Below are 27,423 nucleotides of genomic sequence, written 5' to 3' on the forward strand. Positions count from 1 at the left end.
TAGCAGGTAGGTAACGTTAGCCTACATGAAATTATTTGTCTGTTACAGAATGTGATAGTGACCTGGCTTTTTAGCATTAAGCTAATGTTACATGATTCGGCAATTGCTAATCAATAAATAGCTAGTTCTGTTTTAACGTCGGGTTAAGATTGTGGAGGGGGCTAAATTGTTATGGACAATAATAATGTAACGTTAGGTAATTACAGTACTCCCACCTTACATTCCTCAGGGACATTTGTATTAGATCTTTTAAGCAGGTGTTTTTTGTTTACATTGTTATTGCCTTCTGGTTAGCTAATGTTTGCCCTGCAGGTAATAGTCACTTTTCCACCCCTTTATATATTAGGTATAGTTGTAAGTAAAAAAAAAAAAAAAGGTCAAAGACAAAGCTATTCGGTTTCTTGTGAGTATATACACTTCACTGCCGATGTGGGGGGGCGCCACCTAAAATCTTGCCTAGGGCGCCAGATTGGTGAGGGCCGGGCCTGCTTGCAGTGTCTCAATAAACAAACCATACAATTTATTGAAACAGTTCCAACACAAAGTAGATTGAAAGGTGTAGTTTTGGGGGAAAACATTTATGTAATATTCTGCTCATTTGTTCCAGGTTCAAACTTTTCCCTGAATAAAATATTTTTTAACTGTATTAATATACTATACAGTATATGGTCAAACTGAATTAAGTGTCAAATAAGAGCATCTTAACTGTCATAAAGTCAAAGTTAAACACTTGATAGTAAACCCCAATTTTACTTACCATATTTTTCGGACCATAGGGCACATCGGATTATAAGGCGCACTGCCGATGAGCAGGGCTAGTCAGATCTATTTTCATACAAAAGGCGCACCGGATCATAAGGCGCATTAAAGGGGTCATATATATTTTTTTTCAATGGAAAACACGATGTTGTGATCTACATATCATGTAATGGTGGTTATTTGGTCAAAATTTTGCATAGATTATGTTTTACAGATCATCTTCAAGTCGCTTTCTGACAGTCGCTTAAGGATGCGCCGTTTTGTGGACGGTCTTATTTACGTGGCTCACCTTCGACGGCGTCTTCTCACCGTCATCTTTGTTGTAGCGGTGTAGCGTGCAAGGACGGGAGTGGAAGAAATGTCAAAAGATGGCACTAACTGTTTTAATGACATTCAGACTTTACATAAATCAATAACGGAGCAGCATCTTCTCATCCGTGGCTCAATAATGCAACATCAACGCCGGAAATGTGAAAAAACGTCCAAACGGAAGTTCGGTGGGTGAATAATGTAAACTCACTACACTTTTTAGCGCTTTGATAGCTAGTCTACTGACAGATATACCGTATTTTCCGCACTATTAGCCGCACCTAAAAACCACAAATTTACTCAAAAGCTGACAGTGCGGCTTATAACCCGGTGCGCTTTATATATGGATTAATATTAAGATTCCTTTTCATAAAGTTTAGGTCTCGCAACTACGGTAAACAGCCGCCATCTTTTTTCCCCGTAGAAGAGGAAGTGCTTCTTCTTCTACGGTAAGCAACCGCCAAGGTAAGCACCCGCCCCCATAGAAGAAGAAGCGCGCGGGTATTACGTTTCATTTCCTCTGTAAAGACCACAAAATGGCTCCTACTAAGCGACACACTGTGGTTCTAGCTTGCCATGCTAATGGCCAGAAACTTCCACCCATGGTGATATTCAAAAGGAAGACCTTGCCAAAAGAGAACTTTCCAGCCGGCGTCATCATAAAAGCTAACTCGAAGGGATGACCGAAGGCGAACACACATTCACTAAGACAGGGAGACAGCGCCGGACGACATACGCCAACATCTGCCAGTGGATCGTAAATGCCTGGGCGGATATTTCGGTCTCAACTGTGGTCCGAGCTTTCCGGAAGGCAGGATTCACGGAACTGCTGGAAAAACAACAGCGACACTGACTCTGATGACTTCGACGAGACGGAGCCGGCCATTTTGGAAATTCGTATTCGCCCAACTTTTTAATTCGGACACCGTAGGAGAAGAATTCGAGGGATTTATGAATGAAGAATAACTTCAGAAAGTGAGTGTTATGTTTATTTTGTGTGTTGTGACATTAACGTTCGAGCAACATTAAGTTATTGCTATTGCTCTGCACTATTTTGAATTTTACTATGTTTGTGATTGCACATTTGCACATTACCGTACATTTTGGGAGTGAACAGAGTTGTTAGAACGCTGGTTTTTAATATACAGGTAAAAGCCAGTAAATTAGAATATTTTGAAAAACTTGATTTATTTCAGTAATTGCATTCAAAAAGTGTAACTTGTACATTATATTTATTCATTGCACACAGACTGATGCATTCAAATGTTTATTTCATTTAATTTTGATGATTTGAAGTGACAACAAATGAAAATCCAAAATTCCGTGTGTCACAAAATTAGAATATTACTTAAGGCTAATACAAAAAAGGGATTTTTAGAAATGTTGGCCAACTGAAAAGTATGAAAATGACAAATATGAGCATGTACAATACTCAATACTTGGTTGGAGCTCCTTTTGCCTCAATTACTGCGTTAATGCGGCGTGGCATGGAGTCGACGAGTTTCTGGCACTGCTCAGGTGTTATGAGAGCCCAGGTTGCTCTGATAGTGGCCTTCAACTCTTCTGCGTTTTTGGGTCTGGCATTCTGCATCTTCCTTTTCACAATACCCCACAGATTTTCTATGGGGCTAAGGTCAGGGGAGTTGGCGGGCCAATTTAGAACAGAAATACCATGGTCCGTAAACCAGGCACGGGTAGATTTTGCGCTGTGTGCAGGCGCCAAGTCCTGTTGGAACTTGAAATCTCCATCTCCATAGAGCAGGTCAGCAGCAGGAAGCATGAAGTGCTCTAAAACTTGCTGGTAGACGGCTGCGTTGACCCTGGATCTCAGGAAACAGAGTGGACCGACACCAGCAGATGATATGGCACCCCAAACCATCACTGATGGTGGAAACTTTACACTAGACTTCAGGCAACGTGGATCCTGTGCCTCTCCTGTCTTCCTCCAGACTCTGGGACCTCGATTTCCAAAGGAAATGCAAAATTTGCATGGTTGGGTGATGGTTTGGGGTGCCATGTCATCTGCTGGTGTCGGTCCACTCTGTTTCCTGAGATCCAGGGTCAACGCAGCCGTCTACCAGCAAGTTTTAGAGCACTTCATGCTTCCTGCTGCTGACCTGCTCTATGGAGATGGAGATTTCAAGTTCCAACAGGACTTGGCGCCTGCACACAGCGCAAAATCTACCCGTGCCTGGTTTACGGACCATGGTATTTCTGTTCTAAATTGGCCCGCCAACTCCCCTGACCTTAGCCCCATAGAAAATCTGTGGGGTATTGTGAAAAGGAAGATGCAGAATGCCAGACCCAAAAACGCAGAAGAGTTGAAGGCCACTATCAGAGCAACCTGGGCTCTCATAACACCTGAGCAGTGCCAGAAACTCATCGACTCCATGCCACGCCGCATTAACGCAGAAATTGAGGCAAAAGGAGCTCCAACCAAGTATTGAGTATTGTACATGCTCATATTTTTCATTTTCATACTTTTCAGTTGGCCAACATTTCTAAAAATCCCTTTTTTGTATTAGCCTTAAGTAATATTCTAATTTTGTGACACATGGAATTTTGGATTTTCATTTGTTGCCACTTCAAATCATCAAAATTAAATGAAATAAACATTTGAATGCATCAGTCTGTGTGCAATGAATAAATATAATGTACAAGTTACACCTTTTGAATGCAACTACTGAAATAAATCAAGTTTTTCAAAATATTCTAATTTACTGGCTTTTACCTGTATTATTAAAGTTTAACTGACCTATCTGACTGTTTTTTTTGACATTCCCTGTAGCGCAGTTAGATGCGGCTTACAACACGGGGCGGCTTATAGGTGGACAAAGTTTTGAAATATGGCGTTCATTGAAGGCGCGGCTTATAACACGGGGCGGCTTATGGTGCGGAATATACGGTAAGTAAGAATTGTACGCTACTTTATATTAGAAATGGCAACAGCGGAAGATGAATGTCACATAATAAAGTAGAGAAAAAGAAGAAGCTTATGACTACGGCGTCGGCACGGACTACAATTGGGGATCTGCGCACATTTTCAGGACTTATGCAGAACCCAAATACAGATCAGCAGGTACCAGAAGGTAAGAAGAGTTGGTTTTGCATAATATTGTGAAACTAAACGCCAGGTAATATATCTGCATAGGTCCTTATACACACACCATAATAACACTTGTATGTTTAATGCGCCGACAATCCATCAAGCGGTGCGGCTTCATAGCTTACCGAAGTCGTACTAAAATCATTTTGACAGATTTTTGAGTGCCGCGTGTAATGTTCTATATTCTTAATGGAACAGTTTTGGTGTTGTTTACTGCCATCATATTGCAGTCTACACGTATCTCTTATGTATGACTGCCATCTACTGGTCACACGTATCATTACACCATGTACCAAATAAAATAGTTTCCAGGTTGGTGAGCCCAACCAGAATTATACTGTAAATTAGGCGCACTGGGTTATAAGGCGCACTGTCGATTTTTGAGAAAATTAAAGGATTTTAAGTGCACCTTATAGTCAGAGAAATATGATAATATACTTCATATGATCAAACTGAATTGAGTGTTGAATAAGAACATCTTAACTGTCATAAAGTTGAAGTTAAAACACTTGATCGTAAAGCATAAACCCAAAAACTTACAAACCCCGTTTCCATATGAGTTGGGAAATTGTGTTAGATGTAAATATAAACGGAATACAATGATTTGCAAATCCTTTTCAAGCCATATTCAGTTGAATATGCTACAAAGACAACATATTTGATGTTCAAACTCATAAACTTTTTTTTTTTTTTAAATAATCATTATTTTTAGAATTTGATGCCAGCAACACGTGACAAAGAAGTTGGGAAAGGTGGCAATAAATACTGATAAAGTTGAGGAATGCTCATCAAACACTTATTTGGAACATCCCACAGGTGAACAGGCTAATTGGGAACAGGTGGGTGCCATGATTGGGTATGAAAGTAGATTCCATGAAATGCTCAGTCATTCACAAACAAGGATGGGGCGAGGATCACCACTTAGTTAACAAATGCGTGAGCAAATTGTTGAACAGTTTAAGAAAAACCTTTCTCAAGCAGCTATTGCAAGGAATTTAGGTATTTCACCATCTACGCTCCGTAATATCATCAAAGGGTTCAGAGAATCTGGAGAAATCACTGCACGTAAGCAGCTAAGCCCGTGACCTTCGATCCCTCAGGCTGTAATGCATCAACAAGCGACATCAGTGTGTAAAGGATATCACCACATGGACTCAGGAACACTTCAGAAACCCACTGTCAGTAACTACAGTTGGTCGCTACATTTGTAAGTGCAAGTTAAAACTCTCCTATGCAAGGAAAAAATCGTTTATCAACAACACCCAGAAACGCTGTCGGCTTCACTGGGCCTGAGCTCATCTAAGATGGACTGATACAAAGTGGAAAAGTGTTCTGTGGTCTGACGAGTCCACATTTCAAATTGTTTTTGGAAACTGTGGACGTCGTGTCCTCCGGACAAAAGAGGAAAAGAACCATCCGGATTGTTCTAGGCGCAAAGTTGAAAAGCCAGCATCTGTGATGGTATGGGAGTGTATTAGTGCCCAAGACATGGGTAACTCACACATCTGTGAAGGCATCATTAATGCTGAAAGGTACATACAGGTTTCGGAGCAACATATGTTGCCATCCAAGCAACGTTACCATGGACGCCCCTGCTTATTTCAGCAAGACAATGCCAAGCCACGTGTTACATCAACGTGGCTTCATAGTAAAAGAGTGCGGGTACTAGACTGGCCTGCCTGTAGTCCAGACCTGTCTCCCATTGAAAATGTGTGGCGCATTATGAAGCCTAAAATAGCACAACGGAGACCCCCGGACTGTTGAACAACTTAAGCTGTACATCAAGCAAGAATGGGAAAGAATTCCACCTGAGAAGCTTCAAAAATGTGTCTCCTCAGTTCCCAAACCTTTACTGAGTGTTGTTAAAAGGAAAGGCCATGTAACACAGTGGTGAACATGCCCTTTCCCAACTACGTTGGCACGTGTTGCAGCCATGAAAGTTGAATATTATTTGCAAAAAAAAATAAAGTTTATGAGTTTGAACATCAAATATGTTGTCTTTGTAGTGCATTCAATTGAATATGGGTTGAAAAGGATTTGCAAATCATTGTATTCCGTTTATATTTACACTCAACACAATTTCCCAACTCATATGGAAACGGGGTTTGTATCTTTGTGGAAAATAAGTGTATGCCACTGTGACACTATTGTTCTTTTTTAAATTTTTATAAATGTCTAATGATAATGTCGATGAGGGATTTTTAATCACTGCTATGTTGAAATTGTAACTAATATTGATACTGTTGTTGATAATATTCATTTTTGTTTCACTACTTTTGGTTTGTTGTGTGTGGTGTTTGTGTCTCCTCTCAATTGCTCTGTTTATTGCACTTCTGAGTGTTGCTGGCTCGGCTTTGCTTTTGGAATTGGATTGCATTGTTATGGTATTGCTGTGTATTGTTTTGTTGGATTGATTAATTTAAAAAAAAAAAAAAAAAAAAAAAAAAAATTTAAAAATAATTTAAAAAATAATAGATTTTTTAAAAATGAGAATCGATTCTGAATCGCACAACGTGAGAATCGTGATTCGAATTCAAATCGATTTATTCCCACACCCCTAATACATACATGTTTTCTCAGTTCTAACATTAAATATCTTGCAGTCTATTCAATCGAATATAAGTTGAATAGGATTTGCAAATCATTGTATTCTGTTTTTATTTACGAATCAGGGCCGGCCCGTGGCATAGGCCGTATAGGCAAATGCTAAGGGCGCCGTCCATCAGGGGGCGCCACGCCAGTGCCACAAATGTTGGAGAAAAAAAAAAAGTTGGTACTATTATTTCTAAATACAAAAAATAATCCCTCGTTAATTAAAATGCAAAGTAAAGCCTATATAATAGAAATATTATTTGTTACAACAAATAATATTTGTGCGCCCCCTCCCTTCCCGTATCAAGACTCTTTTTGGACGTCACCACATCAAAAAATCAACACAAGATGTCAAAACGGCCAAAACTGTCAGGTGCCCAGGGAAGAAAAAAGAGAAAAGAAGAGGAGGAGAAACGAGAAAAGACAGAAGTAGCAGGTAGGTAACGTTAGCCTCCATGAAATTATTTGTCTGTTACAGAATGTGATAGTAACCTGGCTTTTTAGCATTAAGCTAATGTTACATGATTCGGCAATTGCTAATCAATAAATAGCTAGTTCTGTTTTAACGTCGGGTTAATTGTGGAGGGGGCTAAATTGTTATGGAAAATAATAATGTAACGTTAGGTAATTACAGTACTCCCACCTTACATTCCTCAGGGACATTTGTATTAGATCTTTTAAGCAGGTGTTTTTTGTTTACATTGTTATTGCCTTCTGGTTAGCTAATGTTTGCCCTGCAGGTAATAGTCACTTTTCCACCCCTTTATTAATTAGATATAGTTGTAAGCCTAGTTGTTAAAGTGCACATCATTAATGTTAATTAAGCAATATGTATGTAAAAAATATTGTATTTCATATATTCATTTTTTTATTTTTTGCATTCATTTATTTATTCTTTTTTTTTTTAATCTTGTTAACTATTCTGATTGTTAATTTGCTTTCTTTAAGTAAAAAAAAGGTCAAAGACAAAGCCATTCGGTTTCTTGTGAGTATATACACTTCACTGCCGATGTGGGGGGGGGCGCCACCTAAAATCTTGCCTAGGGCGCCAGATTGGTTACGAATTACACAACGTGCCAACTTTTTTCCCTCCCACAGTAGCAGTCGTTTGATTCCACACTTTCTCCTTTTTATATTGTGGATCACGGATTTGTATTTTCATAAGTCATAAATCATTATCGTCTGAAAACACCAACTTTCAGTATTTGTATTCCACAAGCGAGTGAACGGCAGAACTACACCTCCCATGATGCAACGCGGCGCGACTGAGAAGGAAGTACTTCCGGGGTCAAAAGGGACGCCGCGAACATGTGTGAAGTCACGGAGTAGCAGAATCTCTTTTGCGCGTTTGTTTTAAAACCAGGTAATAATGAGAGCGAGGGTGCGTTTATCATTAACGTTACTGTTGTCAGCTATGAGAACATTATGTCTGTAAATGCGTGCAAACAAGAGCTTATCCCGCTCATTTATCGCCATTTGAAGGAGCATGGTTTCCAATCCGCTGCTACAGAACTGCTGAGGGACAACACACAGGTAAACACACACCTAAACACACACGTAAACACACACGTAAACACACAGGTAAACACACACCTAAACACACACGTAAACACACGTAAACACACATGTAAACACACAGGTAAACACACACCTAAACACACATGTAAACACACACCTAAACACACATGTAAACACACAGGTAAACACACACCTAAACACACATGTAAACACACACGTAAACACACACCTAAACACACATGTAAACACACACCTAAACACACATGTAAACACACACCTAAACACACATGTAAACACACAGGTAAACACACACGTAAACACACATGTAAACACAAAGGTAAACACACACGTAAACACACAGGTAAACACACACGTAAACACACACGTAAACACACACCTAAACACACATGTAAACACACACCTAAACACACATGTAAACACACACGTAAACACACATGTAAACACTAAGGTAAACACACACGTAAACACACAGGTAAACACACACCTAAACACACATGTAAACACACACGTAAACACACACCTAAACACACATGTAAACACACAGGTAAACACACACCTAAACACACATGTAAACACACAGGTAAACACACACCTAAACACACATGTAAACACACAGGTAAACACACACGTAAACACACACGTAAACACAAAGGTAAACACACACGTAAACACACAGGTAAACACACACGTAAACACACACGTAAACACACATGTAAACACACGTAAACACACACGTAAACACACATGTAAACACACAGGTAAACACACGTAAACACACACGTAAACACACATGTAAACACACACCTAAACACACATGTAAACACACACCTAAACACACATGTAAACACACAGGTAAACACACACGTAAACACACGTAAACACACACGTAAACACACATGTAAACACAAAGGTAAACACACATGTAAACACACAGGTAAACACACTCGTAAACACACAGGTAAACACACACGTAAACACACAGGTAAACACACATGTAAACACACATGTAAACACACACGTAAACACACAGGTAAACACACACGTAAACACACACGTAAACACACAGGTAAACACACATGTAAACACACATGTAAACACACACGTAAACACACAGGTAAACACACACGTAAACACACACGTAAACACACACGCAAACACACAGGTAAACACACAGGTAAACACACACGCAAACACACACGCAAACACACAGGTAAACACACACGTAAACACACACGCAAACACACAGGTAAACACACACGTAAACACACAGGTAAACACACACGTAAACACACAGGTAAACACACACGTAAACACAAAGGTAAACACCAGAGGTGGGTAGAGTAGCCAGAAATTGTACTCAAGTAAGAGTACTGTTACTTTAGAGATTTATTACTCAAGTAAAAGTAAGGAGTAGTCACCCAAATATTTACTTGAGTAAAAGTAAAAAGTATGTTGTGAAAAAACTACTCAAGTACTGAGTAACTGATGAGTAACATACACACACATATCATATATATATATATATATATATATATATATATATATATATATATATATATATATATATATATATATATATATATATATATATATATATATACACATATATATATATACGCATATATATATGTATATATATATATACACACACACACACACACATACATATATATATATATATACACACACACACACATATATATATATACACACATTGATATATACAGTATATAATTTATATTTATTTATTTTGCCGTTTTTGTTTACATGTTAAAGGTGTTTTAATGAATATACATGCATGTTTAACACATATAGATTCCTTTCTTTCATGAAGACAAGAATATAAGTTGGTGTATTACCCGATTCTGATGACTTGCATTGATTGTAATCAGACAGTAGTGATGATAACGTCCACGTTTTCAAATGGAGGAGAAAAAAAGTTCCTCCTTTCTGTCTAATACCACATGAAAGTGGTTGGTTTTTGGCATCTTGTTTGTCCAGCTTCCATATTCCTTTTTATACACTTTACAAGAAATACATTGGCGGCAAACTCCGTAGCTTGCTAGCTTGTTTGCGCTGGCTTTCGGAGACTCTTATTTTGAAAGCGCAGGCGCGATGGAGCGGCACTTTTATTGTGAAGACAGGAACTGTGCAGTCAGTCTTTAGGCTTTTGACGGGATGTACGGTGGAAAGAAAAAATGGTCTTTTTTCCTTCACACTTTTGATTGATTGATTGGAACTTTTATTAGTAGATTGCACAGTACAGTGCATATTCCATACAATTAACCACTAAATGGTAACACCCGAATAAATTTTTCAACTTGTTTCAGTCAGGTCATGTGACCCCTGGCTCTGTTTGATTGGTCCAACGTCACCAGTGACTGCATCTGATTGGTGGAACGGAGTGAACGTCACCAGTGACTGTATTTGTTGAAACGCAGGTACTATGAAGGTCTGTCTGACAGACCAAAACAAACAAAGCGTGCATTAACAGATCGATCAAAATTAGTAGCGAGTAGCGAGCTGAATGTAGATAAAAGTAGCGGAGTAAAAGTAGCGGAGTAAAAGTAGCGTTTCTTCTCTATAAGTATACTCAAGTAAAAGTAAAAGTATGTTGCATTAAAACTACTCTTAGAAGTACAATTTATCCCAAAAGTTACTCAAGTAGATGTAACGGAGTAAATGTAGCGCGTTACTACCCACCTCTGGTAAACACACACGTAAACACACAGGTAAACACACACGTAAACACATGTAAACACACACGTAAACACACATGTAAACACACAGGTAAACACACACGTAAACACACAGGTAAATCAATCAATCAATCAATCAATCAATCTTTATTTATATAGCCCTAAATCACAAGTGTCTCAAAGGGCTGCACAAGCCACAACGACATCCTCAGTACAAAGCCCACATAAGGGCAAGGAAAAACTCACCCCAGTGGGACGTCGATGTGAATGACTATGAGAAACCTTGGAGAGGACCGCATATGTGGGTAACCCCCCCCCCTCTAGGGGAGACCGAAAGCAATGGATGTCGAGTGGGTCTGACATAATATTGTGAGAGTCCAGTCCATAGTGGATCTAACATAATAGTAAGAGTCCAGTCCATAGTGGGGCCAGCAGGACACCATCCCGAGCGGAGACGGGTCAGCAGCGCAGAGATGTTCCCAGTCGATGCACAGGCGAGCGGTCCACCCCTGGTCCCGACTCTGGACAGCCAGCACTTCATCCATGGCCACCGGACCTGGCCCCCCCCCCCCCCTCAAGAAAAAGGGGAGCAGAGGAGAAAAGAAAAGAAACGGCAGATCAACTGGTCTAACAGGGGGGCTATTTAAAGGCTAGAGTATACAAATGAGTTTTAAGATGGGACTTAAATGCTTCTACTGAGGTAGCATCTCTAATTGTTACCGGGAGGGCATTCCATAGTACTGGAGCCCCAATAGAAAACACTCTATAGCCCGCAGACTTTTTTGGGGCTCTGGGAATCACTAATAAGCCGGAGTTCTTTGAACGCAAATTTCTTGCCGGGACATATGGTACAATACAATCGACAAGATAGGACGGAGCTAGACCGTGTAGTATTTTATACCTAAGTAGTAAAACCTTAAAGTCACATCTTAAGTGCACAGGAAGCCAGTGCAGGTGAGCCAGTATAGGCGTAATATGATCAAACTTTCTTGTTCTTGTCAAAAGTCTAGCAGCCGCATTTTGTACCAATTGTAATCTTTTAATGCTAGACATAGGGAGACCCGAAAATAATACGTTACAGTAGTCGAGACGAGACGTAACGAGCGCATGAATAATGATCTCAGCGTCACTAGTGGGCAAAATGGAACGAATTTTAGCGATATTACGGAGATGAAAGAAGGCCGTTTTAGTAACACTCTTAATGTGTGACTCAAAGGAGAGAGTTGGGTCGAAAATAATACCCAGATTCTTTGCTGATTCGCCTTGTGTAATTGTTTGGTTGTCAAATGTTAAGGTGGTATTATTAAATAAATGTTGGTGTTTAGCAGGACCGATAATCAGCATTTCCGTTTTCTTGGCGTTGAGTTGCAAGAAGTTAGCGGACATCCATTGTTTAATTTCATTAAGACACGCCTCCAGCTGACTACAATCCGGCGTGTTGGTCAGCTTTAGGGGCATGTAGAGTTGACACACACGTAAACACACAGGTAAACACACACGTAAACACACGTAAACACACACGTAAACACACAGGTGAACACACAGGTAAACACACTAACAATAATAATACTTGTAAGCTGACATTATTGACGGGAATACCTCGAACAGTACAGTACTTGTATTGATATACAACTGTTTTAGTGCAGGGCACTGCGTGTACTTTGTTTACCTGTATGCGTGCAATTAAGACGACAGTATACTACTCCTAATGACACCAATTGATACAAAGGTAGTCTTGTCTTGAACTGTCTTAACCCTTGTGTGGTGTTCGGGTCTGTGGGACCAGTTTTCTTTTTTTTTTAAATGATACAATTACCGTATTTTCCGCACCATAAGGCGCCCTGGGTTATAAGCCGCGCCTTCAATGAACGGCATATTTCAAAACTTTGTCCACCCATAAGCCGCCCAGTGTTGTAAGCCGCATCTAACTGCGCTAAAGGAATGTCAAAAAAACAGTCATGGAATCGTATATCAACATGGACGGAGCTGCTGAAAAAAGCCACCCGGCCTCTTCGCGTAAACTTAAACTTACCTTAACCACTCGCTCATCTTTTCTTCATCCATCCCTTCGAGTTAGCTTTTATGATGACACCGGCTGGAAAGGTCTCTTTTGGCAAGGTCTTCCTTTTGAATATCACCATGGGTGGAAGTTTCTGGCCATTAGCATGGCAAGCTAGAACCACAGTGAAGGATGACTTCTCATTCCCTGTGGTGCGAATATTCACCGTACGTGCTCCCGTTGTATCCACAGTGCGGTTCACAGGAATATCAGTTGCTGTGAAATAGTAATCCGTGTGCGGATGGAGAGATTGCGTCTTTTCATGAACCGGATCCCTGTCACTTGGTAGGAGCCATTTTGTGGTCTTTACAGATGTAAACACACAAAGGAAATGAAACGTACGGTATATCCGCGCGCTTTTTCTTCTTCTACGCGGGCGGGTGGTTGCTTACAGTAGAAGAAGAAGCGCTTCCTGTTCTATGGGGGCGGGTGCTTACCTTGGCGGTTGCTTGCGTAGAAGAAGAAGCGCTTCCTGTTCTACCGGGAAAAAAGATGGCGGCTGTTTACCGAAGTTGCGAGACCGAAACTTTATGAAAATGAATCTTAATATTTATCCATATATAAAGTGCACCGGGTTATAAGACGCACTGTCAGCTTTTGAGAAAATTTGTGGTTTTTAGGTGCGCCTTATAGTGCGGAAAATACGGTAATTCATTTTTCAAACTGAGACTCACTGACTTTGGCTCATTTTCTGTGAAGAACATATATCAGAATACATATTTAATGACCACACACCATACACCCCCCCTTACACATTTATATTACATATAAGATATCTGGGTCCGCTGGATAATAGAAGTGTGGAAATTGATGTTTTGCGTACCACACACACACACAGCAGGCCTAGACAGGAGGAGGACAGAGTGCAGGTCATCATCGGCGGTCACTCGAACGAGTATGACGATCCTCCTGGTAGGGGTGTATCCCTTTATGGAGGATGCCTGTGCGTGACTTAGTTTAACGTGGGGAGACTGGTGCACAGACAGTCACCGCACGATCCTTGACAGAATCGGGTCAGGTCTAGTGGCATGGAGTCCTAGACGACTGGGGACCCTTTTCTGCTGCAGCCTTCTTCCGCCATCGCAGCCGTTGTGGTAGTTCTTAAATCTACCTGCTCCGCCGTTGAGGTCTTCACCGTATTCCTGGCTAGGGGGCAGTCAGATACTAGGCCTTTGCCAAGGGTCACCTGGGATAACAGTAGTAAAGGGGTTAACCTCCTAGTGCCCCAAGACCCCATAGAGGAGCCTCGCTCTTTAACGTAATGCCCAGGACGAGAGTGTAGGTACACAGAACATCAGAGGGTCAAATGTGCGAGAAAATGAGAGCAGACAGTGTTGACAAACAATGTTGCAACCTTGTGTGGGAGGCGCAGTTGCAGAAACACAAAAGAAGAATCCCTGTGGGATGCAGAAACTGGCAGAAAAATTTTCCGTGCAACGTTCATATTGTTGTTACTCAGCTGATGGACCCGTTGCATCTTGTGACTTTTAATGCCTCACAATCAAACACTTGTATGTTAAAATACTGAACAGATGTTTATTGGGATAAGGTAAACATCTGTTTAGTATTTTCACATAAAAGTGTTTGATTGTGAGGCATTAAAAGCCACAAAATGCAACGGGTCCATCAGACCCACAAACGCTGGCTGAGTACCGTATATTCCGCACCATAAGGCGCCCTGCGTTATAAGCCGCGCCTTCAATGAACGACATATTTCAAAACTTTGTCCACCTATAAGCCGCCCCGTGTTGTAAGCCGCAACTAACTGCGCTAAAGGAATGTCAAAAAAACAGTCAAATAGGTCAGTCAAACTTTAATAATACCGTATTTTCCGCACTATAAGGCGCACCGGATTATTAGCCGCACCTTCTATGAATTACATATTTCATAATTTTGTCCACCAATAAGCCGCCCCGGACTAAAAGCCGCGCCTACGCTGCGCTAAAGTGAATGTCAAAAAAACAGTCAGATAGTTCAGTCAAACTTTAATAATATATTGAAAACCAGCGTTCTAACAACTCTGTCCCAAAATGTACGCAAATGTGCAATCACAAACATAGTAAAATTCAAAATGGTGTAGAACAATAGCAACATAATGTTGCTCGAACGTTAATGTCACAACACACAAAATAAACATAGCGCTCACCTTCTGAAGTTATTCTTCATTCGTAAATCCTTCGAATTCTTCGTCTTCGGTGTCCGAATTGAAAAGTTGGGCGAATACGGCATCCAAAATGGCCGGTTCCGTCTCGTCGAAGTCACCGGAGTCAGTGTCGCTGTTGTTGTGCAGCAGTTCTGTGAATCCTGCCTTCCGGAAAGGTCGGACCACAGTTGTGACCGAAACTATCTGCCCAGGCATTTACGATCCACTGGCAGATGTTGGCGTATGTCGACCGGCGCTATCTGCCCGTCTTAGTGAAGGTGTGTTCGCCTTCGGAGCTGTGTGAAAAAAGCCACCCGGCCTCTTCGCGTAAACTTCCCTTAACCACTCGCTCATCTTTTCTTCATCCATCCATCCCTTCGAGTTAGCTTTTATGATGACGCCGGCTGGAAAGGTCTCTTTTGGATGGGTGGAAGTTAGCATGGCAAGCTAGAACCACAGTGAAGGATGACTTCTCATTCCCTGTGGAGCGAATATTCACCGTACGTGCTCCCGTTCCACAGTGCGGTTCAGTTGCTGTGAAATACGGTAGTAATCCGTGTGCGGATGGAGAGATTGCGTCTTTTTATGAACCGGATCGTTTTGTAGGAGCCATTTTGTGGTCTTTACAGATGTAAACAGGAAATGAAACGTACGGTGATATCCGCGCGTTTTTTCTTCTTCTTCCGGGGGCGGGTGAAGCGCTTCCTGTTCTATGGGGGCGGGTGAAGCGCTTCCTGTTCTATGGGGGCGAGTGCTTTCATTGGCGGTTGCTTGCGTAGAAGAAGAAGCGCTTCCTGTTCTACCGGGAAAAAAGATGGCGGCTGTTTACCGAAGTTGCGAGACCGAAACTTTATGAAAATGAATCGTAATAAAGCGCACCGGGTTATTAGGCGCACTGTCAGCTTTTGAGAAAAATTGTGGTTTTTAGGTGCGCCTTATAGTGCGGAAAATACGGTATATTAAAACCAGCGTGATGTGGGCGCGCATGGAATCGTATATCAACATGGACGAAGCTGCGTGAAAAAAGCCACCCGGCCTCTTCGCGTAAACTTAAACTTACCTTAACCACTCGCTCATCTTTTCTTCATCCATCCCTTCGAGTTAGCTTTTATGATGACGCCGGCTGGAAAGGTCTCTTTTGGCAAGGTCTTCCTTTTGAATATCACCATGGGTGGAAGTTTCTGGCCATTAGCATGGCAAGCTAGAACCACAGTGAAGGATGACTTCTCATTCCCTGTGGTGCGAATATTCACCGTACGTGCTCCCGTTGTATCCACAGTGCGGTTCACAGGAATATCAGTTGCTGTGAAATAGTAATCCGTGTGCGGATGGAGAGATTGCGTCTTTTCATGAACCGGATCCCTGTCGCTTAGTAGGAGCCATTTTGTGGTCTTTACAGATGTAAACACACAAAGGAAATGAAACGTACGGTAATATCCGCGCGCTTTTTCTTCTTCTACGCGGGCGGGTGGTTGCTTACAGTAGAAGAAGAAGCGCTTCCTGTTCTATGGGGGCGGGTGCTTTACCTTGGCGGTTGCTTGCGTAGAAGAAGAAGCGCTTCCTGTTCTACCGGGAAAAAAGATGGCGGCTGTTTACCGTAGTTACGAGACCGAAACTTTATGAAAATGAATCTTAATATTTATCCATATATAAAGCGCACCGGGTTATAAGGCGCACTGTCAGCTTTTGAGAAAATTTGTGGTTTTTAGGTGCGCCTTATAGTGCGGAAAATACGGTAACAACAATATGAACATTACACAAGGGTTAAAAACGCTGTAACTGTCTTACAGTGTTGTGTGGAAGGAGATTGGACGTCATCTGCATCCTTACAAGAAATTTACAGTTCCTGGTTAAAGTGAGTATCTACTTTGTTATGGTTTATTTGTTTCAGACATGCTCAATTGGGTACATTGAAGAACACCACAATTCAACATACGGTACAGGCCAAAAGTTTGGACACACCTTCTCCTCATTCAATGTGTTTTCTTTATTTTCATGACTATTTACATTGTAGATGGGCAGCACGGTGGAACAGGGGTTAGTGCATCTGCCTCACAATACGAAGGTCCTGAGTTCAATCCCGGGCTCGGGATCTTTCTGTGTGGAGTTTGCATGTTCTCCTCGTGACTGCGTGGGTCCCCTCCGGGTACTCCGGCTTCCTCCCACCTCCAAAAACATGTACCTGGGGATAGGCCCCTCCCACTTCCAAAGACATGCACCTAGATGTGGCCAGGCCCTAGTGTGTGAATATGAGTGTGAATGTTGTCTGTCCATCTGTGTTGGCCCTGCGATGAGGTGGCGACTTGTCGAGGGTGTACCCCGCCTTCCGCCCGAATGCAGCTGAGATAGGCTCCAGCACTCCCCGCCACCCCAAAAGGGACAAGCGGTAGAAAATGGATGGATGGATTGTCACTGAAGGCATCAAAACTAACAATGAACACATGTTTGAGTTTGAGTTTATTTGGAGCATGCATGCATACAACATGATGCGCCACAACTTCCAGTTTCTCTATTCAACATGTTGGAAAAGGAGTAGGAAGAAGCAGAGCTTATTCAATCCTACCCCTTTTCTTTTACATAACAGTTGCTAAAACTTTTGTTCACTTCTTGTTCTCAATTTATTCACAATATACTCCATAAGTAATCACAATGAAAATAATTAAATAATGCTCGGTGAAGTAAGTTATATTTCATATTAGGGCTGCAGCTAACGATTATTTTTCTATCGATTAATCTATAGATTATTTTTTCGATTAATCGGTTAATCTATAGATTATTTTTTTCGATTAATCTATAGATTATTTTTCCTTTTACCGATTTTTTTTTTAATTTAAAATGAGGAAAAAATAAATGTAGGCCAGTTTTTTCAAAAGGCATGGCTTTTATTTACAAAAAAAAAGGATGGCCACTCAGTCAACATTGACAACAACATGACAAAATATTCTGTAACAATGTAAACATTTAAAACTTTTAACATTTAACAAAATTAAAAGTAGCTTATTTGCTTTTTAATGTGCAAATATAAAAGTAAACATCCAGTGCAAATCTTAATATTCTGGAATAGTATAAGCATTTCAAAAGTAAAAGTATTGCTTATTTTGCTTTAAAATGTGCAAAAATAAAGATAAACATCCAATACAAAAAAGTGCAAAACGGAAATATTCTGTAACAAGTGTAAACATTTCAACAAAAGTAAAAGTATTGCTTATTTGCTAAAATGTGCAAAAATAAAGCTAAACATCCAATACAAAAAAGTGTACAGTGTAAACATTTCAACAAAAGTAAAAGTATTGCTTATTTTGCTTAATAACACAACAATGATAGTATGATTAAAGTGAAAGTTAATTGTTGGTTTGTACATAGTATATGTAACTGTTAATGTTGTAAAAGGTATTTGCACAACTAATTAACGTTAGCGTTTGTGACACGTCTTGTGCCGTGGGGTTCTTTCAGGACCGACAGACTGAACGCCAGACGGCTTTGCCAGGTTTACAATCTTTTAATTTTACACAAAGTCTTTTCTCTTCCAACTGCGCGGATCGCGCACCTGGGCACGATTGCGGCGTCGCTCCCGGCGCGCCCCGCCTCGCCGCTCGCTCGCCGCCGCCGCCTCTCCACAGCGTTAAAGAGGAGCGCGTCTTTGTAAACACTGAACAGGCACGCCAAACGCGCCTCTCAGAGCGAAACGGTGCTTTAGTTTATGAATTTACAACGCAGATACAAATGACACATTCATGTTTTTGTGTAATAATGACAACGTATACGCACGCGGACGATTGACTTGTTGATGGTGATGGCAAGAACGCTGTCGGGGGTTTTCTTTTCAAATGTTCGTTCATAGCCGTTGTGCTGCTATGATAGGCCATTTCCGCTCGACACAGTGTGCATACAACAACATTATTAGGCCGTTTATTGAAATACTCCCACACTTTTGACGATTTTTGGCGTGCTTTTTTCCCCTCGCTCGCATCGTCTGCTTTGCGCTCCGCCATGACAGTAAAGTAGTGTGACGTAAATATGCGACGTGCCGACGCACAAAAACGGCGTCGACGTATTTACGTAACCGATGACGTCGACTACGTCGACGCGTCGTTTCAGCCTTATTTCATATAGAGAGATTAGTAAGATTATCTTGAAAATGAATGGTTGGATGAAATAAATTGAGAATGTTTATCATGGTTCTTCTTCTTTGTACTTTGTAAACACTTTAAGTTTGAAGAGTTTCTTGAAGTGGATCATGTTAGTACATTGTTTGATTGCTTTGCTTAATCCATTCCATTATTTAATTCCACATACTGATATATACTGAAGGTCTTAAGTGTTGTACGTGTGTACAAATGTTTTAAACTACAATTTTCTCTAAGATTATATCTGTCCTCTTTTTTTGAGAAGAATTGTTGTATATTCTTGGCTAGCAGGTTATAGTTTGCTTTGTGTATAATGTTAGCTGTTTGCAAATTCACTATGTGGTGGAATTTCAGTATTTTTGATTCAATAAATAATGTGTTTGTATGTTCTCTATAGCCAACATTATGTATTATTCTAGCTGATCTTTTTTGTAACACCGTTAATGAATGAAGCGCACATTTGTAGTTGTTTCCCATATTTCTACACAATAACTAGCGAGCAGTAGAAAATATGAAGTGATTTTTGGTCTAGAATATGTTTTGCTTTATTCATTATTGATGTGTTTCTTGCTACTTTATGTTGTATATTTTTTACATGAGATTCCCAGTTCAATTTATCATCAATCATTATACCTAGAAATTTGGTTTCATTTACTCTTTCAATTTCTATTCCGTCTATTTGTCAATTTCTATTTCCGTCTATATGTGGAGTTATGTACATTCAGTGGAGCACATGTGAGCGACGTCAGACGTGCACACCTGCAGCACACCTGTCCCAAACCTGACTAAATAACAATTTATTGCATACCTGCCAACTTTTGAAATCAGAAAAACCTAGTAGCCAGGGTCCAGGGGCCGCAGGCCCCGGTAGGTCCAGGACAAAGTCCTGGTGGGGGGTTCCTTCGCCCCCCGACGCAAAATGATTATTAGCATTCAGACAGGTTAAAATGTTGCTAAAACCATCACTTTTCTATCAGTCACAGTGACTTTTCAAAACAAAAATATTACAGCAAAAATCATATGGGTTGATTGACATGTTTATTCTGTAAGCTAACTTCAATAGTTTGAAATTATTTTGACAGTTAATGCCAGTTATCCTGTCAACCTTTCACAAGACTTCAATTTGTTCATTGAAAGTATAAACAGTATAAACAACTTTTACAGTAAACAAATGGTAAAACAGTACCAAACGCGTGGCGCAGTGGAAGAATGGCCGTGCGCGACCCAAGGGTCCCTGGTTCAATCCCCACCTAGTACCAACCTCGTCATGTCCGTTGTGTCCTGAGCAAGACACTTCACCCTTGCTCCTGATGGGTGCTGGTTAGCGCCTTGCATGGCAGCTCCCTCCATCAGTGTGTGAATGTGTGTGTGAATGGGTAAATGTGGAAGTAGTGTCAAAGCGCTTTGAGTACCTTGAAGGTAGAAAAGCGCTATACAAGTACAACCCATTTATTATCATTTAAACAATTCCATTAAAAAAAAATTGGTGCCATTATTAACTTTCTGTCCAAGATTGTATAATCTACTACTTTGTTCAATTGTAAAAAATATTCTGTGCCTAAAATTCACATTTCTATCACAATTATCATACTGTAAACATGGTAAGCTAACTTCATTAAAATTAATAGTCCTGTCAATAGCATGGAATTACAATTCAAATGTAGTTTTTTTGTAAGCCTTTCAAAATAATTCAAAATATGAAAAATGAATGAAAATGAATTTAAGCCATCAGACACTTGAAAAGTGGCACATCACATCTCTAATGTAATCATTTGAACTTTTCAACAGAAATAGCACTGCAAAAATATTAAGGACATACTTCTGTATTTTGGTAGTTATGCTGTCAACATTTAACAAGATTTCTTCAACTTGGACTTGAAAGCATAAATGGTATAAACACTTTTAACAGTATAACAGTACTAAACAATTCCAATAGATAACATTGGTGTCATTACCTTTTTGTTTGCTCAATTATTGCCTCCGTAAATAAAACTTCGGCATTTATCACATCCAAAGAATCTGTTTGGGCGACGAAAAACGTTGAAAGTTTTCCACTTGTATCGCTAGCAACGGCATTAGACTTGTGTTTTTTTGTCCCAACGTGGTCTTTTACATCGCTAATTCCTCCGTGTCCGATCGAAAAATCTTGTCTGCACAAGGTGCAATTCGCGTAGTTTTCACCCTTTTTGGAACGGATAATTATTCCCGGATAGGCTTTTGAATATTCTTCACGGAATGACTGCAGTTTTCTTTTCGGTTTAAGACTCGTTTGCGATTTTTCTCCGGCTGATTCCATGATCGTTCGCTCGTTTGGAAACAATGGCAACAGGTGCCTCGTGCTTGGCAGCGGTGCTATAAATAGCCTCGCGCATGGCATTCGGAATGGCTCGATAGGAAGTTACGGGAAGCAGTGTCGATTGTCATTGTTGTTACGCGATTTCGTGAATAAAACTTTTTTTTTTTTTAAATGTTTTTAATTAATGAAAAACCGTATTTTTTATCACTGCAACCGTAACCCGGAATAGGTTGATGATGAAAACCGTACTAATTACGGGAAAACCAGAGTAGTTGGCAGGTATGTAATATTGTCATGATCTAACGACAGCAGAGATTATTTTCTAATAATAATGTTTTGGCCCACTTACAATGACAATAACAAAAAATAATGTTTTTCATGAGCTGTGTCCTTGTATTGTACAGTACAGGCCAAAAGTTTGGACACACCTTCTCCTCATTCAATGCTTTTTCTTTATTTTCATGACTATTTACATTGTAGATTGTCACATCAAAACTATGAATGAGCACATGTGGAGTTATGTACTTGACAAAAAAAAAGGTGAAATAACTGAAAACATGTTTTATATTTTAGTTTCTTCAAAATAGCCACCCTTTGCTCCGATTACTGCTTTGCACACTCTTGGCATTCTCTCGATGAGCTGAGAGTTTTTATTGCCATTGTTTGAGAGCGGGTTCACAAACTAGGAATTTTACTTGGCGTAATCGTGCAACATATACAGGTAAAAGCCAGTAAATTAGAATATTTTGAAAAACTTGATTTATTTCAGTAATTGCATTCAAAAGGTGTAACTTGTACATTATATTTATTCATTGCACACAGACTGATGCATTCAAATGTTTATTTCATTTAATTTTGATGATTTGAAGTGGCAACAAATGAAAATCCAAAATTCCGTGTGTCACAAAATTAGAATATTACTTAAGGCTAATACAAAAAAGGGATTTTTAGAAATGTTGGCCAACTGAAAAGTATGAAAATGAAAAATATGAGCATGTACAATACTCAATACTTGGTTGGAGCTCCTTTTGCCTCAATTACTGCGTTAATGCGGCGTGGCATGGAGTCGATGAGTTTCTGGCACTGCTCAGGTGTTATGAGAGCCCAGGTTGCTCTGATAGTGGCCTTCAACTCTTCTGCGTTTTTGGGTCTGGCATTCTGCATCTTCCTTTTCACAATACCCCACAGATTTTCTATGGGGCTAAGGTCAGGGGAGTTGGCGGGCCAATTTAGAACAGAAATACCATGGTCCGTAAACCAGGCACGGGTAGATTTTGCGCTGTGTGCAGGCGCCAAGTCCTGTTGGAACTTGAAATCTCCATCTCCATAGAGCAGGTCAGCAGCAGGAAGCATGAAGTGCTCTAAAACTTGCTGGTAGACGGCTGCGTTGACCCTGGATCTCAGGAAACAGAGTGGACCGACACCAGCAGATGACATGGCACCCCAAACCATCACTGATGGTGGAAACTTTACACTAGACTTCAGGCAACATGGATCCTGTGCCTCTCCTGTCTTCCTCCAGACTCTGGGACCTCGATTTCCAAAGGAAATGAAAAATTTGCATGGTTAGGTGATGGTTTGGGGTGCCATGTCATCTGCTGGTGTCGGTCCACTCTGTTTCCTGAGATCCAGGGTCAACGCAGCCGTCTACCAGCAAGTTTTAGAGCACTTCATGCTTCCTGCTGCTGACCTGCTCTATGGAGATGGAGATTTCAAGTTCCAACAGGACTTGGCGCCTGCACACAGCGCAAAATCTACCCGTGCCTGGTTTACGGGCCATGGTATTTCTGTTCTAAATTGGCCCGCCAACTCCCCTGACCTTAGCCCCATAGAAAATCTGTGGGGTATTGTGAAAAGGAAGATGCAGAATGCCAGACCCAAAAACGCAGAAGAGTTGAAGGCCACTATCAGAGCAACCTGGGCTCTCATAACACCTGAGCAGTGCCAGAAACTCATCGACTCCATGCCACGCCGCATTAACGCAGTAATTGAGGCAAAAGGAGCTCCAACCAAGTATTGAGTATTGTACATGCTCATATTTTTCATTTTCATACTTTTCAGTTGGCCAACATTTCTAAAAATCCCTTTTTTGTATTAGCCTTAAGTAATATTCTAATTTTGTGACACGGAATTTTGGATTTTCATTTGTTGCCACTTCAAATCATCAAAATTAAATGAAATAAACATTTGAATGCATTAGTCTGTGTGCAATGAATAAATATAATGTACAAGTTACACCTTTTGAATGCAATTACTGAAATAAATCAAGTTTTTCAAAATATTCTAATTTACTGGCTTTTACCTGTATAACAGAATAGAATAACATGAGCTGTAACTGAGCTATCAGATCTTGTTATTGTTCATGTGCCTGATGGCCGAGGGGAAAAAACTGTTCAGGTGGTGAGAGGTGTAGGTCTGGATGGCCTGTAGACTCCTGCCTGAGGGTACAGGGGAGGATAGTTTGTGTCCACGGTGAGAAGAGTCAGCTGTGATCCGACCCACACGCCTCCTGGTCCTGGAGGAGAACAGGTCCTGGAGGGATGGGAGTTTGCAGCCAATAACCTTCTCAATAACTTTCAGGTGACTACCTCTTGAAGCTCATGGAGAGAATGCCAAGAGTGTACAAAGCAGTAATCAGAGCAAAGCGTGGCTATTTTGAAGAAACTAGAATATAAAACATCCATCCATTTCTTATCGCTTGTCCCTTTCGGGGTCGCAGGGGGTGCTGGAGCCTATCTCAGCTGCATTCAGGCGTAAGGCGGTGTACACCCTGGACAAGTCACCACCTCATCGCAGGGCCAACACAGATAGACAGACAACATTCACACTCTGTTTTCAGTTATTTCACCTTTTTTGTTAAGTACATAACTCCACATGTGTTCATTCATGGTGGTGATGCCTTCAGTGGCAATCTACAATGTAAATAGTCATGAAAATAAAGAAAACACATTGAATGAGGAGAAGGTGTGTCCAAACTTTTGGCTTGTACTGTATATGAAAATGAGTAGTAAGAAGCAGAGCTTTTCTAATTTTACCTCTTTCTTCACAAACTATAAATTAATTTATATCATAGAATAGAATAGAGAAAGTGTATGATTGATAAAAGACAATGTGTTAAAAAAAATACAATACTAATTAGCAAATATGAGTTTAAAATAGAGGGTGGGGGGGGGCATACAATATAGAGCTTGTGAAATGTTCATGAAAAAATCAAGAAAAATGGTTGCTAAAGGAAGTTATATATATTAGGGGTGTAACAATGGATCGATCAATTTATATTCCTAAATTTCAAGTACAGTACTGGCCTTTCAGGTCACTACCTCTTGAAGCTCATCGAGAGAATGCCAAGAGTGTGCAAAAAAGTAATCAGAGCAAAAAAAATAGGAGTATATTGTTTTCAATCAATACAAATAACTACCGTATTTTCCGCACTATAAGGCGCACCTAAAAACCACAAATTTTCTCAAAAGCTGACAGTGCGCCTTATAACCCGGTGCGCTTTATATATGGATAAATATTAAGATTCATTTTCATAAAGTATCGGTCTCGCAACTTCGGTAAACAGCCGCCATCTTTTTTCCCCGTAGAAGAAGCGCGCGCTGCATGCTGGGATATGTGACGTTTCATTTCCATTTGTGTGTTTATGTAAAGACCCCAAAATGGCTCCTATTAAGTGTGTTGTCTGTCTAATTATAAATAATGCGGACGAGGCGTGTTAACTGAGTTCTCAACGTTTACTCACAGCGTGCTCATAACCACATTCTAACTGCCAGCATACAACAACGCTTCTCAGGGCTACCGCGCATGCTCGTCAATATCGTTGCATGCTGGGTAGTGTAGTTGTTATATTTGCTAGCTCATAACATCACATTAAGAGACACGCTTACGCGCTTAATTCAATACTCGCCATCATTCCGGGTGGATTGACAAAAGACCTCCAGCCGCTAGATATTGGTGTCAACAGGGCATTCGAAGCTAGACTGCTAACTGCGTGGGAACAATGGATGACAGAAGGCGAACACACGTGACGTTCACCAAGACAGGGAGACGGAGACAGCCCCAGACGAGATTTTGGATCCCACATTTGCCCAACTTTTCAATTCGGACAACGAAGGAGAATAATTCGAGGGATTTATGAATGAAGAATAACTTCAGAAAGTGAGCGTTATGTTTATTTTGTGTGTTGTGACATTAACGTTCGAGCAACATTATGTTGCTATTGCTCTGCACTATTTTGAATTTTACTATGTTTGTGATTGCACATTTGCGTACATTTTGGGAGTGAACAGAGTTGTTAGAACGCTGGTTTTTAATATATTATTAAAGTTTGACTGACCTATCTGACTGTTTTTTTTGACATTCCTTTAGCGCAGTTAGATGCGGCTTACAACACGGGGCGGCTTATAGGTGGACAAAGTTTTGAAATATGCCGTTCATTGAAGGCGCGGCTTTTAACCCAGGGCGCCTTATGGTGCGGAAAATACGGTACTGTGTTAGAGTAAAGACATTAGTAGATACAATCTGGAGACAAATTTTGCACACACAAAAATAAATACTAGCTGTAGATTAAGCAGTAGCATATTAGTTATTTATTCATCAAGGAATATAACGTGTTGCCAAGTTTTGTTCAATTTGGCATCATTTCAGTGATTAGGTTATTTAAAAAAAAAAGTTGAATACCGTTTTAGTGAATATTATGTGTTCCAATTTTTTGCAGGCACTCAAAGAACAGACACTCCAGGTCTAATGGAGGTGCATCAAGCCCAGTTTCAGCTAAAGGTAAATGTATTACATTCAAAATACAACAAATACATCAGGAAGACTGTACATTAGTAAGAAAACAGTGTTTGATTGTTGCATTTCTGACATATTTGTTCCTTCCATCCCCACAATATAGTTGCTTCTAAGGAGGAGAACAAATCTGCAAAGAAATTGCAAAAACAGAAAGTGAGTTTGTACATGACGCTGAAAAATGCTTTGCTTATTTGCGAGCCAGAGTGCTAACCTGTTGTCTTTGCAGTCTGTTGCACCAAAAAGGAGCAAAAAAGATGAAAAGGTGTTAGAAAGTGCCATACCAGCCAAGAAGCAAGAAACGGTGGTGGCTGCTTGTCAAGATGATTCTGACTCTGACAGTAGTTTGGACGTAGAGAAATGGAAGAACATGCTCCTACAGATGACAGGTAGGGTGTGTGTGTGTGTGTGTGTGTGTGTGTGTGTGTGTGTGTGTGTGTGTGTGTGTGTGTGTGTGTGTGTGTGTGTGTGTGTGTGTGTGTGTGTGTGGTTGTGTGCATGTGTGTGTGTGTGTGTGTGTGCGTGTGTGTGTGTGTGTGTGTGTTGCTTTTTTTTTTTTAAGATCCATTTTTGGAAAAATATTTTTTACGACAAAATCCAAGAAAAATCCAAATATTATTTTAAAATTAGGTTTTCAATATCAGTGCAATATCAACTGGATATCACATTTCTTAGCTGTTGGACAGTTTGATGTAGAGCTGCATAATTAATCGATTTTAAATCGTAATCCAATTAAATAATTAAGACAATGTTAAAAAAGACAACAATGTTTAGGCGACGCAAATCTCATAGGGGTGATGGAGGGATGGGCAGCGCCTGAGAGCTGCGGCCTGCCACCATGGCCCCTCACTCCCTTCCCTCTGTTGCTAGATATCTGGAGATGTACGTTGTAATATGTATATGTGCTTTGCTATGGAGGTTTTTTCCCACTCCAGACTGGGCCCCCTTAGGAGCCCAGTCTAGATTGTATTTGTTTACTCATCCTTCCCCAGCGTTTTACCTT

General features: G+C 40.5%; 1 protein-coding gene across 1 annotated transcript in view; it reads left to right on the top strand.

Moving 5' to 3' along the window:
• Window positions 1–8,028: 8,028 nt before the first annotated feature.
• tcof1 (treacle ribosome biogenesis factor 1) overlaps window positions 8,029–27,423 on the top strand; it is a 29,033-nt gene continuing 9,638 nt past the window's right edge. Inside the window, exons 1-5 of the mRNA XM_061930569.2 lie at window positions 8,029–8,299; window positions 16,997–17,061; window positions 26,347–26,408; window positions 26,527–26,576; window positions 26,650–26,809. Coding sequence (XP_061786553.1) covers window positions 8,192–8,299; window positions 16,997–17,061; window positions 26,347–26,408; window positions 26,527–26,576; window positions 26,650–26,809 — 445 coding nt within the window. The 5' untranslated portion in view covers window positions 8,029–8,191. The remainder of the gene's footprint in view (window positions 8,300–16,996; window positions 17,062–26,346; window positions 26,409–26,526; window positions 26,577–26,649; window positions 26,810–27,423) is intronic.

Source organism: Nerophis lumbriciformis, linkage group LG36, assembly GCF_033978685.3.
Source record: "Nerophis lumbriciformis linkage group LG36, RoL_Nlum_v2.1, whole genome shotgun sequence".
Classification (NCBI taxonomy): Eukaryota; Metazoa; Chordata; class Actinopteri; order Syngnathiformes; family Syngnathidae; genus Nerophis; species Nerophis lumbriciformis.